This window comes from Salvia hispanica, chromosome 3, assembly GCF_023119035.1.
Source record: "Salvia hispanica cultivar TCC Black 2014 chromosome 3, UniMelb_Shisp_WGS_1.0, whole genome shotgun sequence".
NCBI classification, from domain to species: domain Eukaryota; kingdom Viridiplantae; phylum Streptophyta; class Magnoliopsida; order Lamiales; family Lamiaceae; genus Salvia; species Salvia hispanica.
In genome coordinates, this window is record NC_062967.1 from 38,240,328 (window position 1) to 38,254,901 (window position 14,574).

The following is a 14,574-nucleotide window of genomic DNA, read 5'->3' on the forward strand; positions in this document are numbered from 1 at the left end:
CATCCCCGAATCTAAATCGAGGTTACATTGGTACTTACCGTTCTTTTCCTGATTACAACCAACAACTTAGTTTATTTACGGTTAAATAACAACTTTATCTTTGTTTTTATGTATTACATTGTTACACACGTACTAAACACATCTCTACTAACATAGTACGTAAACCCTTCAAAAAGATAATGATTTAGTTATTAGTGTTTAAGCTTTACTCCGCTGTAAACATAACTTAAAAGACAACATACACATAATACGCACGTTCTAACTTTAAAATTTAGAAAAAAGGGAAAAGAACGACATAAAAACGAACAGGATCTACACAACTCATGCACACATTGTTACATTATGTATTTTTGTTTCTATTTCAACAATAAATTGGCATTTATTTGATTCAACAACCAACATTAGTCCTTTTCTTGCCATTCATGGTTACATTGGAGCTAAATCTAAGCCCCTACTAAAACAAACAAGGTTTTTTGTGGCTACTACGGTACATTACATTCCTTATATATCACTCTCTCGATCCTCGAGGGAATTATATATAGGACTCTCAAACGACTAACTAACGAAAAGAAAATAAATGTGACGATAATGGTCACACTACATTAGTTAGTAACTCCTCCCCACTTTACATTAAGATATGGTAGCTTCTGGCATAGAACAGACGGTAACTCGCCTCAAAGGGTCAGTTGATTGCATCAATAGCTGAATACGATCTGTGCTGCTACAATGTCGAAGAGTTCAACCATTCAGCTGGAGTTCTCTACATCAGCTAGCTTCGATTTTTTTCTGGTCTGCTAGAGAAACAATGAAAATGAACAACTAGCAGCTAAACAGAATGAAGGCGAGGAGGAGCAGAAAGACATATCCACGGAAATGAGCATTGACAAATTGATGCCATGAGAATGAACAGTAAAGACTTGAGAGTTTAACAGTTCGTTTTTCGTAAGCAAATCAAATCCAGATAGTAAACTAAGCAAATAAATCACCAAAGTCCGCAGCATATACCAACGAGTCCAGCAACAAGAAATATACGAGAGAGATGATAATGGAAGGACAACTAGAAGAAACCATATTTAACCTTTGACATTAAATTTGCAACGTCTTTAATGGCAGCATCTGCAGCATATACAGCCAGCTTCTTAGCCTGTAAACACATAAAAGCTTATTGATACAGCATATACCCTTAAAGAAATCTGGTTCTTAAAATTTAATCATAAAATGTCAAGTTGTATCATTAACTTAAGTACTTTCAACTTGACTGAAACTCCCCTCTAATAGTAAACAAAGTCAAATATATTTTTCCTCAAACTGGACTGCCAGATTGACCACATGTAACAAAGCAACGCCAATGCCGCTGGTGAATCTCAAACTGACAATTTGAATGCTAGAAAATTGCTACTATTTCACCCACGTGTAAATATTGGATAGGATTACTCATTGCACAGGAACATAGGAAACCTATTGAAAAAATTAGTTCACAAAATGGGGGATAACAAAGCTGACATTACTATGGAATAACAAGTTTTGAGATCTTTGTTACAATACAGGATTTCAAGTAATGCAGATCAAATGAAGTAGCACGTACCTCTAATATATCTTGCTTATATTTATGACGCTGAGGAAGCAACCGGAATTCCTGTGTCAGTCGGATGCATTCATGAACATTCTCTGGAGATACGAAGTCTAGAGCAAGTTTCGTGCAGGACTGATGAAAAAAAGAGAGCAGAACATTCAAAAGATGCATAAAACAATGAAACATAATAAAAGGAACATCAGTAGAACTAATTAATTCTTGATCAATTTCAGATAAAAAATTGAAAATATAAATTATTTAAAACATAATACAACATCTACCTGTCTGTTTCTCACTTGATGGGGGCATCCCGCAGGAATGAACACGGCCTCACCGAGATGTTGCTCAAATGTCCATGGTTCAATACCTAGTGAAAAGGCAGTATGAGTTACATACAAGTTTATGGCTTGTAAAATGAATTAAGGAGAAATGCACGGAAATCTTACTGAACTCCTCCTTCAGTTGTCTTTTATGCTTCTCATCCAAATAAAAGATCTGGTCATGGATTGGATGCACAACCTATATCAAAAGTAAAACCCAAGTTAAAACCGAGGATTTTTGGTCAAATATTAGGAATAACAGGGTAAGCACTCACAAAATTAACAGAATTGTCGTTATGGAAAAATTCTTTTTGATGCTTCAGCAAGTATTCAGTTAACATGGGCACATCCTGCCGACGAAAGATGTCCCAAACTGCAGCACCGTGTGCAACATCTGTGGAGGCTTTGCCACTTTTAAGATGACTGTCGCGAGTGTCAGGTTCTATTCTCGTTTGAACTGAGGTATCATTATCCAGGGTTAAATTATCAGCTACAATATCTGTATTAGTAGCCTCATTACACCCACCGACTGTGATCTCCGAGCAATTGGACAGATCCAGATCATTGCAACTATCTGCAATACGGTCAAAAGTACTGTCAAAACTTTCTGCCGCCACTTTGGAGGTTCTGTCTATGTCATGGTTGGTACTTCTGTTTCCAGTATCCAGATGATCATATGAAGGAAAGGGCTCAAAACTGAATTCTATCGATGTGTCCTCATGAAGGTCACTAATCTGAACTGTTGCTTTTTTATCAATTTGATTTTCCAGCGGCAAAGAGTTCCCATTGCATGTATGATCCTCCGGATTTCTGCCATTCTGAAGCGATTCAGGTAATATAGTTCCAGTTCTTTCTGTGCAGGCCTGTTCACTAAACTTGTCTAAATCTTCGAATTTAGATCCCCTCCTTATTTCATCAATCTTTCTTCTTTCCCATGAGGTGTGCCTCACCTCAGTTGCGTGAGTCAATATATTCACCTGATTCAGATCCTCATATTAGAACAAGAGCAGTAATTTTTTTCTGGCATATATTCGGAAAAGGAACCATGGATCGGAGTATAAAATAACCTAGCGTGAAGAAGTAAAAAAGAACGAGAACCAAGTCCTAAAACTTGAAGCGACCTGACTGGCAAGCATAAGTAATAAACAATATGTTTGGTTATTCCAAACAAGGCTGAGAATGGCAACAAAAAGACACAAGCTAGGAGTTCGATCATTGAGAGCTGTGGCTGAGTCTCTATTATCTAACTTGTATAATTTGACAAGATAACAAAGAATGACTTTCCGAAACAGGAGGTGCACCGTGCACATGATTGTTTAGTTTAAGTTACAATCATCAAAATGTTGAGAATAACAGTCAAAGATTTATCAGCCACTTAATGCAATATATTGAATAGGAGACGGGATTTTTGTGTAAGCATACCGCATCAGAAACATCACAGTGCAGTTTGGCAACCGAATCGCCTTTTCCGAGTTCTTCCGGATATCCATAGGCAATATAGCTTTTTGGTCCCAAGTCTGGCTTTAAGGCACCATCAGGAAGTTTTGTTGCAAGATTTAATAGACCTGATCTAGGATGGGCGTAATCACTGAAGGGAAGCATGGCCATAAACTCAGAGCCATGTCTAGGTAAACATTCTTCAAAAGTATTTGAAGGTGGCCAATCCTTTAATTTCAACATCTCAGGCCACCCATTTTGATGTCGACGCCCTTCTAAGTAACCTTTGAAAAACTGGCGAATTTTGATTTCAACCTGTAATTAAGAAAACTGGTGAATAATGTAGCTCTAGTCTAATCTCAAATGACAAAACTACTTTAAACGTGTTATAAATAATTATTTTCTAAAAATGCCCTGCATAACATACAGAATGAACAGATATGGCAACATTGGGAACATGGTGATAAGGAAATTTCACGTGATAAAGAAACTAACTCTACGAGTCAGAATATCAACCAATAAGGCAACCAAATACCTCACACCAATCCAAGCAATCAATAGCCTTCACAGAGGTGTCTTGATTCAATTTTTTGCTTGCACTTCTGAAAGCCCGCAGCATAACCTTAGGCTCCCAACTAAGACCAGAAGCTCTTGAGAGCGTGTTTCTAACAATGACAGGTTCGCCTTTCCTCCAGTGCATTTGAAAATGTTCGAAATCACAATGGAGATTGATAGCACTAGGGCAGTATAGAAAGTTATCTTGACTATTCTCCCTCAATGATGCCTGTCTTACTTCAGGAAAGTCATTAACATCTTGTGAAAAGCACAACGAACATTTCTGGGAAAACTCTATACTTGGTAATTGGTAACTAGAAGAAAATTTCTCAGCACTAGCAATTAATTTCTCCACCCAATCAGCATCAAAAATGCGTTTCAGTACTAAATCCTCAGTTCCACAACCACCAAGCTCTTTCGGAGGACATGGTATGCTCCTGCCATTCTTAGATTCCCATTTAGGGAAACCAGAGTGCAAGTCAGGACCATTTGCTGAAGCAGCCTCCACGTTTTTATCATCCACAAAAATTCTCCTATCTAAACTTGTTTTGGAACTGCCAGTAGATTTCGCAGCATCTTCCCCTGGTTGAAGACCTCTTCTGAGTTCAGAGCAGCAATCAAGACAGATATCATAGGAACAAGCCAGATTAGGGCAGCTTCTGTGAAAATTGACGATGGATAACTTGCAATTGTCACTGTTTAGCAAGTAGCACCACAGTTGTTAATGTTTGGTGACAACAGAATTAAAAATTAAATTGGAGAAACATCCTCCAGTATTTTGTAAAACATCCAATATATAGCTAGCATAAAAACAAGAAAAATACAAATCCCACTAAAGGTGTTGATGTGAAAAAGTTAGTTTTGGACTCATGAAAGCATAGCTACTAGGCAGACAAATATCAAACCAAGAATGTAAGTTTCCAGGCAAAATACACAACAACCAAACATACCAGTATACCCGGTCATCTTCTTCAAAAACTGCTATTGGCACATCTTCTTCATTCACCGGCACACCTTAAATAACAGAAGAAAAATGACTTATCAACCGTTAAACAAAAAATTTAAAAAACAAAGGAAATTGTTTTTCTTAATGCTGAGTACCACGTGTGCTGGTTTCAACAATGAGCTCTTCCTTCTGCTCCAGTTGTATACTCCTAAGTAGGGGCAGAATGTTGAGTAGCAGGTACATAGATCTTTGTAATCTAATATTCTTATCAGCTTCTTTTGGGGAGCACTGAGAGCATATAATGTCAAATGTGTAAATTTATGATATAGGTTGGACTACAAGAATGCAACAAACTTGGGATGTATACCTTGATAAGAACATTTTCTTGAAGGCAAGCTTTGCAATTACAGTTCCCACAGCAATAAGGGCATAATTTCTCAACTTCTTTTTTTGTTCTTTCAGGATACCTATAGTTTTATGAGATTTAGCATCTTAGGAAATAATTCGTGCTGAACAAACCAATGATTCACGATATTATTGGTAAACACATGTCACGGCTTGAGGAATAAACTGGAGATAAGTGTAGTTGCAGTTAATGTTTTTGAAGTAAGTGTAGCAGCTTTATTTACCACTTTGCAATGCACTTGTAGCAGTAGCTCTTCTTAGTGCACTTTGAGCAGATGATGAGCCCAACTCTGCTACTCTCCAAGCACTGGTGGCACATAAACCTAAGTTGTTCCCTTCTTTCAGGGTCATCCTGCAACAAAATGTCACCAAGTATTTTTGACAAAAAACTAAGGTAGAAAATAAATAAGCCTATATTATTTCCAATAATCGAAATCACACATCCAACACAGCATGTTATTGCTTATTAGAAGCAGTCTGCAGACGAACTTTTACCAGGGTCGTTATGGTACTCTGCAGGATATGTAGCATTAGCCTACAGAGCCATACAATTTAATTGCAAAATAACAACGGTGTCGTCAAAAGCTTCTATGACGTCATCATGGTAAATTATTTTCACAGACCCTATTCAGAAAAACTAATTAATACTTTCTGTTAAGTTGGAATATTTGTAAAATCAGAATTCTTGCCAAAAATGTTGGGAGTACCTAAGGGCAGTCACAACATATGTCAGCGTTTCAAATTAATCTTTTAATGTGGTCAAAAAGGTTATGAGAAAAGTTGGTAATTGCTCCTTAACTTGGATTAGTGAAATTACGTCAGTTACTCAGCAAGTTGACAACTAACCCTCTCATAATAATTAGATATGCTAGAATAGATGAAAAAACTCACCGGCATCCCCAAAGCTGATGACTTGCTCCTTCTTGCAATATGATCAGGTTTTTTCTTTCCCATGCTTGCAAGATTGCATGGTTCCTTGTTCTGTGGTCTTGCTAATGTTTTTTTCTTTTTATTCTTTGAACACTTTGGTTTTTCCATATGACGTTGTATCGGTGAGGGAGCAGGAATAAGCCCCGACTTAACACAAGAAACATCCTCGCCAATGTCATCACTCTTTTCAATCAAGATTGATTTTTTTTTATTCTTCAAACCCTTTGGCCTTCCTTTCCTGTGAACTTTCTGCATCAGAGCAGCACTAATGGAAGGATTGCGACGAGAAACATGACCTCTGATATGAACAATCTTTTTAGTCTGGTTGACTGCTTTCTTCTTATTCTTAGACCCTTTTGGCCTTCCCATTCGTCGAACCTTTAGCACAGGGGCATCATCCGTGCCAGTGTTGCCATGAGATGCATTATCACCTTCACTGAAGTGTACCAATGTCTCGTGATTATCATTAACCATAGCAACTTCATTTGTGTTCTTCAGGACCTCTAGCTGCCTCTCTTCGTTGTCCTTTCCAGATATACACCCTCCAATTCTCAAACCAATAAACTTCTGACACATTTCCTCATACATGTTCATAGTTAGATTTTCATTCAAATCTACTTGTCCTGTTCCATCAACATCACCATCCTCAGCATTATTCTTCACGCAAATTTTCTTCCCATTCTTTGAACTCTTTGGCCTTCCCCTCTTCTCACTCCCAAATCCACCATTGCCTTCTACGACCTTCTCTACCTCCTCATTCTTCAAGCTTTTTGATCTCCCTCTCTTCCTCACGCCACTTACTCCAATTTCTCCAAAAACCATCTTGATTTCCTTGCTCGAAAACACATCAGCAGTAGAAACCACTTGGCTTGCTCCACTAACAGCGCCATCCCCATTATTCATACTAAGATCCTCCCCACCACCTCGAGGATCCACCCGCATTGCCTCAGCTTCATTCTTCACACCAATTTTCTTCTTATTTTTTGAACCCTTCGGCCTTCCCATTTTCTTCTTCACACCACTTACTCCATTTTCTCCAAAAACCATCTTGATTTCCTTGCTCGAAAATACATCAACCACTTTTCCTGCTCCACTAACAGCACCATCCCCATTCTCGATACTAAGAATCTCCCCACCACCTAACGGATCCACCCGCAATGCCTCAGCTTCATTCTTTACACCATTTTTTTTCTTGTTCTTCGAGCCCTTCGGCCTTCCCATTTTCTTCTTCGCACCACTTACTCCATTTTCTCCAAAACCAATCTTGATTCCCTTGCTCGAAAATACATCAACCACTTTTCCTGCTCCACTAACAGCACCATCCCCATTATCGATACTAAGAATCTCCCCACCAGCTTCAGCTTCATTCTTTACACCAATTTTTTTCCTGTTCTTCGAGCCCTTCGGCCTTCCCATTTTCTTCTTCGCACCACTTACTCCATTTTCTCCAGAAACCATCTTGATTCCCTTGCTCGAAAATACATCCCCATTATTCATACTAGGACTCTCCCCACCTCCTTGTGGGTCCCCCTGCATTGCCTCAGCTTCATTCTCCACACTAATTTTCTTCCTATTCTTTGAACCCTTCGGCCTTCCCATCTTCCCACTCCTAAATCTACCACCACTGCCTTCCACGACCTTCGTTACCCCCTCTTTCTTCAAGCATTTTGCTCTCCCTTTCTTCCTCCCACCACTTACTCCATCTTCTCCAAAATCCATCTTGATACCACTTTCATTATCGGCCAAAACACCTATTTCCTCATCATCCCCACTATTCATACCAAGAACCTCACCACCACTTCGCAGATCCTCCCGCATTGCCTGATCTTCACTCTGTACACCAACTTTCTTCCTATTCTTCGAACCCTTACCATTGCCTTCTACAACCTCCTTGACCTCCTCATTCTCCAAGCTTTTCGGTCTCCCTCTCTTCCTCACACCACTTTCTCCAAAAATCACCAAAATCTCACTTCCATCAACAGGCAAAACATCAGAATTCCGCTTCTGAGCACCAAAATCAACATTAGAATTCCCACCACCAGAATCCCCTCCACCCTCTTCACCACCCCTCAATCTCCTATGAGCAGAAACACAGTGCTTCTCACACAAAACCTCCCCTCGCATAGCCAACAGATTACACCTCCACATACCTCCCGCACTAACTTTCACACACTTCAACCCCTCATCACCACCACCGCCCACCGACACCTCCATAATTCTCCACTCCTAAGCAAGAAACACAAAAACCCTAGTCCCAAAACCCAAAAAGACGCAAACTTGCACCATGGGAAAGCAAAAAGACAAGTGATTAACTCACCATTAGACCTGACTCACATAATCGGTCAATAATTAAATGCACTACGTAACAGCAGTAATCGCGATGGCGTTCGTAGCCAGTACCAGTAATAATTCACCTAGATTGCATCGATATCTCACTATTCTACGTCGCGATATCGTAGTAGCGTAATTCGCTGCTGTGGTTTGCTCTGTCATCATGCAGGAAAAGCAAATTAGCCGGTTTCTTTTATTAGAGAATTAGCTCATATTTTCCCTCCTGCTTTCGCGTTTAGCAGTTTAGTTACGACTACATGGAACTGCAGGGGCGGAACTGGAGAGAAATTACTCATGCCAAAGCGTACCCAACAATTATTCGATTCATTTAAATCAAATGTCAGATTGTATTTTTATTTGATGTATGACTAATTATGTAAAAATTCACTATTATAATAATTCCCGTAACTAAAGCATAATTATGATATATTTCCATTTAAACGAGTAGCAATTTTATATGTCACGTCCAAGATTTTGTAGTATGACTAAAATTAACAGATCTTATCCCAAAATAATACTATATGAGAAATAAAACATTTTCTGAATCTACTAAAAATAATTTTATAGAAACTTTATAGTCAATTTTTCTATTTACTCTTTTATTTTATCTGTTTTTCTCCTCTTTCTTTCTCTCATTTTATTAATGTTAATTAAAATTCGTTTCATATGTAAATGAGATTAGTTTTAGTGAATAAATATAATTTAATATAGAAGAAATTTAGGTACGTATATGTGGGCGAATTAATTTAGGGTGATATTGATATTGATTGGGATGTTTATGATATTAATTATGGGATAAACGTATTAATGATTTTGCTCAATTTTATTTAAGAGTGATAATGACATTAATTGAAAAGTTTATGATATTTATTATGGGATAAAGTAATAAATATAGTGTTAAATTTCATGGTTTTATATAGCAAGGCCAACCCTATATTTAGTGGCCAGTTTTATATAGAAGATAAATAAATACAATTTGATAAAAATACACATTTCAACGATCTGGATTATTTCAGCTTAAATAGCAGGTCTTTAGTGGGAGCTATAAAATCACCATAGTAAACATATATTTAATAACTTTTTTAATAACTAATATGTTGGTAACTTTTGCGCACGTGATGAGCTCACGTGAGTTTTAGTCACACTTAAAATAGTCTAAAGTCTAAACTAAAGACCACTATATTACAAATTGCGTATGATATTTTTTTAATCGCATGTGGAATATATATGAATGACATTCCCTTTTACTATTAGAAATTTCGAATGTTAGAATATTGTGACGCCTCAATTTTATAATGTGAACTATACTAGATTTAATTTACAAATGCAAAATGATAGGTGTAAATTTAATAGGGTATCGAGTGTGGGCGTTGTCACCTGCTCTAGGTTACCTATATAGTCGACTATTGTTCGTATTATTATCAATTGGAGAAACAATTACGAGTGATCTATCGATATAATAGCATGTACCAAATCCTTTGAATGTCACTTTACATTATTGTTAAAGTAACAATTTAATAAGCTATATTCTTGTGGTGATATTGATTCAAAGCACTTTTAATTATGTTCGTGTTGACAAAATGTCATTAAGTCTTTCGTTTCTTTTTTTCGCAAAAGGGGACCTCAAGTATCAATAGTACACTATTATTCATTAGTATATCTAATAATTCAATAAGGTTATCGACAATGTGCTACAAAACAAGTCATCGTACAATTAAATACTGAAAAGAGATACTAGTAATTTCATGATAAAACTAATGGACTATTAATTCAAAGATAACTACTCCATAGTACATACTACTACGTACAATACTCTATGGATTATAAAGATAGTAGTATTATTTCAAGTACAAAACTCTAAATAATTAGAAGAAATAATCAGTGTAACTCGAACATGTATTATGTATGTCAAATCGTTAAGAAAAGTCGACTACCATTTTTTTTATAATGAGATAATCTACATATTCTTACTAGTTAAAATTTAACGTGGGTCTAAACAGGTCATACTTGTATAAATTTCACTGACTTTTAGAGATAATTTCATAAAAATATGAACTTTATACACTAGAACGGAAGATGATAATGCTCATTGATATGTTTTAACTTTTAACTTGTAGTAATTGAAACCTTTAAATTGTAACAACACCCTCTAGCTTCGTGATATGTACACGTGTTCATTGAACTTAGAAACCATAAAACAAAATTACTTTTGAATATAATAAAAAATGATTTAGAATTTAGATGCATCGCATTACTTTCCTAGTTATGTGTGAAGTCAGTGACACGTACATGAATCAAGACATGCAACTGTCGGAAGAATACAAAATTCTTGCTAATGCCAATTATTTGGTTTTAAATAGATTTAATCCACAAAAAGTGTTTGAGGGAATCAGTGAAGCAATGTTGTCTGTGTGAAAATAAGAGTCCGAGGAATAAATTAACAAATATTCCAACACGTTGCACTCTATAAACAACACTCATAATTCGTTTTATCTGCCTTGTGACAAAGTAGATAAATAAAACAATTAGTTTTAGTTCTTTGAAAATTTTTCAATAGTTAATAGGAGTAAATATAACACTAGTACATGGTGGTTTTTCGGGTGTCAAATCGCTTGGAGGTGTGTTGTGTGTATTTATATGTTTCGAGGCAGCTTGTTGCTTGTATTATATAAATTTAGTTTTTTAGTTTCACCATATTAGTTTATAGTTTGCTTTGGTTGTAAAATTTGCTCATCACTTGGAAATGGTTTGAGCTTTTATTTTGCATAAAAACCAACACATTACATTTATTCTTAAAGAAGAGAAAAAACTCCAAAAACAACAAAGGGCACAGAGACTCATTCCAAAAACGAGAATCGAACACCACAAATATACTTTACAAATTTACTCCAACCGTGCTCTAAGATAAATAATATCATAAGAGCACAGTTGTGGGCAGTGGGCACAATTCCACTTTTAATCATTTTTTATTTTGTGTTCTTAGCTAAGGCACAACACACCCCCAATCGTGTTCTTTTTTTTTTTTTGGCGCATTTCGCGTTGGGGTTCGTTAGCCCGCACGGCGTGACCCGAGGGAGCACGCCGGCAGGGGAGACGAGCACAGGATGGGGATCGCCCCCGCCAATCGTGCTCTTAGGGTTTAGCCAAGACATGTTTTTTCACTATTCATGGGTACTACTATTCTATTATTCAGTTTAATTACTAAAAACATTTTCAATATTAAAATGCATTAAAAAAACTCAAAATACTAGTACGAACAAATTCCTAAAAAATAAAAATAAATAAATAATTAAAATCCTAAAAATTTAAAATTGCATAATTAAAATCCTAAAATTGAAAAAACTTATTACTCGTGGCCGAATTTTGCCAAAAGGTGCTTGGCTAGATCTTGGAGATGATTTGATATAAAAATGGGTGAGAGATAGTTTGATGTGAAAAATGAGTGATGAATGAAGATATTTATAGATGATTTGGATGGATTAGGGATTAAAAAAAATTAAATTTTTTTTAAAAGAAGTCATAAAAAAAACTACTCCCTCCGTCCCAAATAATTTTACACACTTTGACTCGGCACAGGTTTTAAGAAATATAATAGAAAGTGAGTTGAAATAGTTGGTGGGATGTGGGTCCTACTTATAAAGTACTCCCTCCGTCCCGCTTAAGATGACACGTTTTCCTTTTTAGTTTGTCCCAACTAAGATGATACATTTCCTTTTTTAGAAATTTTCTCTCTCCAATTAATACACTCAACCACTTTTTCTCACTCCTATTAAAATATCCATCTTTCTTTATCTCTCTACTGTAATACTTACACCCACTTTTTCTCTCTCTAATTAAACACTTTAACCAATAATTCCTAAAACCCCGTGCCGGCTAAGCAATGTGTCATCTTAGCCGGGACGGAGGAGTAGTAGAGTATTAGTTTTATAATAAAATGTGAGTAGGAATGAGTTAGTGGAATATGGGGGCCACTACCAAAAATGGTAAAAGTGAAATGGGTAAAATTATGTGAGACGACCCAAAATGGAATACTGGGTAAAATTATGTGGGACGGAGGGACTATATTTTTGGGAAGCGGTTTTTTTTTTCAGATTTTTTTTATTTTTTATGATTTAAAAAAAATATTTTAATGGAATGATGCTCAATCGCGTGCATCATCGCCCACACATAGCTCGCAACGTGGCCCACACATGTCCAGCCCACTCGCGAGCGGAGCTCTTAGCTAAGAGCACATTTGTGCTGACGGCACAAGCGCAAGCGTGAGCAGGTGCGGTTGCTGCACTGATGGCACGGCCATGCTCTTTCCCAAGGCACCCGTTGTGGATGCTCTTAATTTGCTTTGTCTCTTCGTTTAACTATTCTCTTTTATTTGCTCTTAGTGATACCTTAAATAAACGCTCACTTATGTTTCAACTAAGACACCATTAAATTGAATGACAACAATCCTCTAGCTTGATGGTATAAGAACTCATGGCCATAATTTGGTTGTAGTTAGCATTTAAGGAGTTATCATTTCATTACATTTACATCACTACATCAATAACTAGAAAGCGATTGCATCATCAGACAAAAAGAAATTGAGTGGTGCTTGCAGGGCAAGAACACCATTAATTAACTCTCCAAAATGTTTTCTTGGGATTGCTGGCCAAGAACTCCATCTATTAACTCTCTACAATGTTGTCAGATTCTTATCCTCCAAATGCTTCAAGAATTTCACCAAAATAGCCAAATAGTGGACTGCACACATGAAAGTGAAACAAGCTTCCTAACACAAATACGAAGATTTCCTCTGACCTAAAATATCAGCAGGAGCTCTGCTTTTGTGCCCAAGAAAACATGCAAGAGTTTACACCAAAACGAGAAGTACTAGGTAAAGAGGAAGCGACCAATATTTAACCAAAATGATGTGATCAAAAGGCTCCGGAGCTCATCTTTACACCTCAAAGGAAAAACCTGATAATTCCCCGTAAAAATTCAAGTAGAATATAACACACCACATCCTCATCTCAGGTTGAGCGGATGGAGTGACGAGTGCTGATCATAGTCGGCGTAATCAGTTTTAGCATAGGACTCTCGAAGGTTCGTGTCTTCATCGTTAATCATGTTTGTTCAATATAATAAACAATGTTCTATTAATATTATGTCTACAACTCTGATTGTTCAGCTATGACTAGGGATGGGTAAACGGTTTTTGGTTAATCGGTTAATCGAGAACCGAACCGAAACCGGTCGGTTATCGGTTGGTTAATCGGTTAATCGAGAACCGAACCGAAACCGGTCGGTTATCGACATTTATGGTTATCAGTTCGATACCGGCTATACATTCTTGCTCTAAGTCGGTTGTCGGTTATAACCGACGGTTACCAGATATAACCGGTAACCGTCGGTTATAACCAATAACCGAATTATATTCAATTTTATTTTTAATTTTATGTTTATTTAATACTAGAAGAAAGTATAATTTACTTTCAAACTTTGTCACAATGGAAGAAATTGTAATTTATGTTTAAATTTTGTCAAAGTCTCGTATTGCACTGTAAAAAAAGTCCATTTTAATTTGTGTCACTGTCAATTATAGTATTATACTTATAAATTTATATCTCAAAGTCAATAAAGTGCTTAAGCATTACTATGCTAAATATAGAATAACCCTTCACTTATTATTGGAGAAAATTTTTTAAATTATAGATAGATCATGTAAAGTTAAGTCTTTTAAATTGTCTAAACAATTTATGTATTACTTGTAAATAGGAGTATAATAATAATTAATAAAAGTAGATGAAAAGTTAAAAGTTAAAACAATAAACAATTTTACATAGATTCTATGTAGTATCACAAGGTACTGCCCTTTTCTCTTCATTCATATATGGTATAGTAACAAAAACATGATAATACTTTAAGCTAATGGTTAGCTTAGCCTATTGCTTGCCTCCCTACTAAATTTCCGAAACAAGAACTCACTTCATAGCTAGGGGGTTTTGACTTATTATTGGATAGTATGTTGTCAAATTCTTATATTCATTCAATTCTAATTCAAGTCGGTTATAGTTCATTAGCTTCTAAGCAGGATTTACTAA

The 14,574-nt window shown here is 36.4% G+C and overlaps 2 protein-coding genes across 5 annotated transcripts in view; both read right to left on the reverse strand.

Moving 5' to 3' along the window:
- Window positions 1-359: 359 nt before the first annotated feature.
- LOC125213527 lies at window positions 360-8,660 on the reverse strand. 4 transcript variants are annotated; one of them, XM_048114125.1, is made up of 14 exons: window positions 7,486-8,660; window positions 6,128-7,269; window positions 5,461-5,588; window positions 5,199-5,298; window positions 4,987-5,119; window positions 4,836-4,899; window positions 3,866-4,580; window positions 3,316-3,645; window positions 2,169-2,870; window positions 2,020-2,092; window positions 1,855-1,940; window positions 1,586-1,705; window positions 1,079-1,144; window positions 360-794 (listed from the first exon to the last, which is right to left on the reverse strand). In XM_048114125.1, exons 1-14 carry the CDS (start codon window positions 8,378-8,380, stop codon window positions 747-749), a joined length of 4,602 nt encoding a protein of 1,533 aa, XP_047970082.1. In that variant the 5' UTR covers window positions 8,381-8,660; the 3' UTR covers window positions 360-746. The 4 variants fall into 4 exon arrangements, with proteins under 4 accessions (XP_047970082.1, XP_047970081.1, XP_047970080.1 ...); XM_048114124.1 differs by having other exon boundaries at window positions 2,169-2,350; window positions 2,420-2,870; window positions 6,128-8,658; XM_048114123.1 differs by having other exon boundaries at window positions 360-791; window positions 6,128-8,658.
- Window positions 8,661-12,968: 4,308 nt separating this feature from the next.
- The window catches only part of LOC125212742 (probable 3-hydroxyisobutyrate dehydrogenase-like 3, mitochondrial), a 7,428-nt gene continuing 5,822 nt past the window's right edge, over window positions 12,969-14,574 (reverse strand). Inside the window, exon 2 of the mRNA XM_048112985.1 lies at window positions 12,969-13,234. The gene's annotated coding sequence lies outside the window, so the exon portion shown is untranslated. The remainder of the gene's footprint in view (window positions 13,235-14,574) is intronic.

Bases quoted from the DNA above. Each gene is read 5' to 3' on its own strand.
- LOC125213527 (XM_048114122.1), bottom strand. From the start codon at position 8,380: ATGGAGGTGTCGGTGGGCGGTGGTGGTGATGAGGGGTTGAAGTGTGTG. The intron at 5,299-5,460 runs GTAAATAAAGCT...ATAAAACTATAG, and splicing joins TACAAGTGCATTGCAAAGTG to GTATCCTGAAAGAACAAAAA. The intron at 1,941-2,019 runs GTAAGATTTCCG...CCTTTTCACTAG, and splicing joins ACAACTGAAGGAGGAGTTCA to GTATTGAACCATGGACATTT.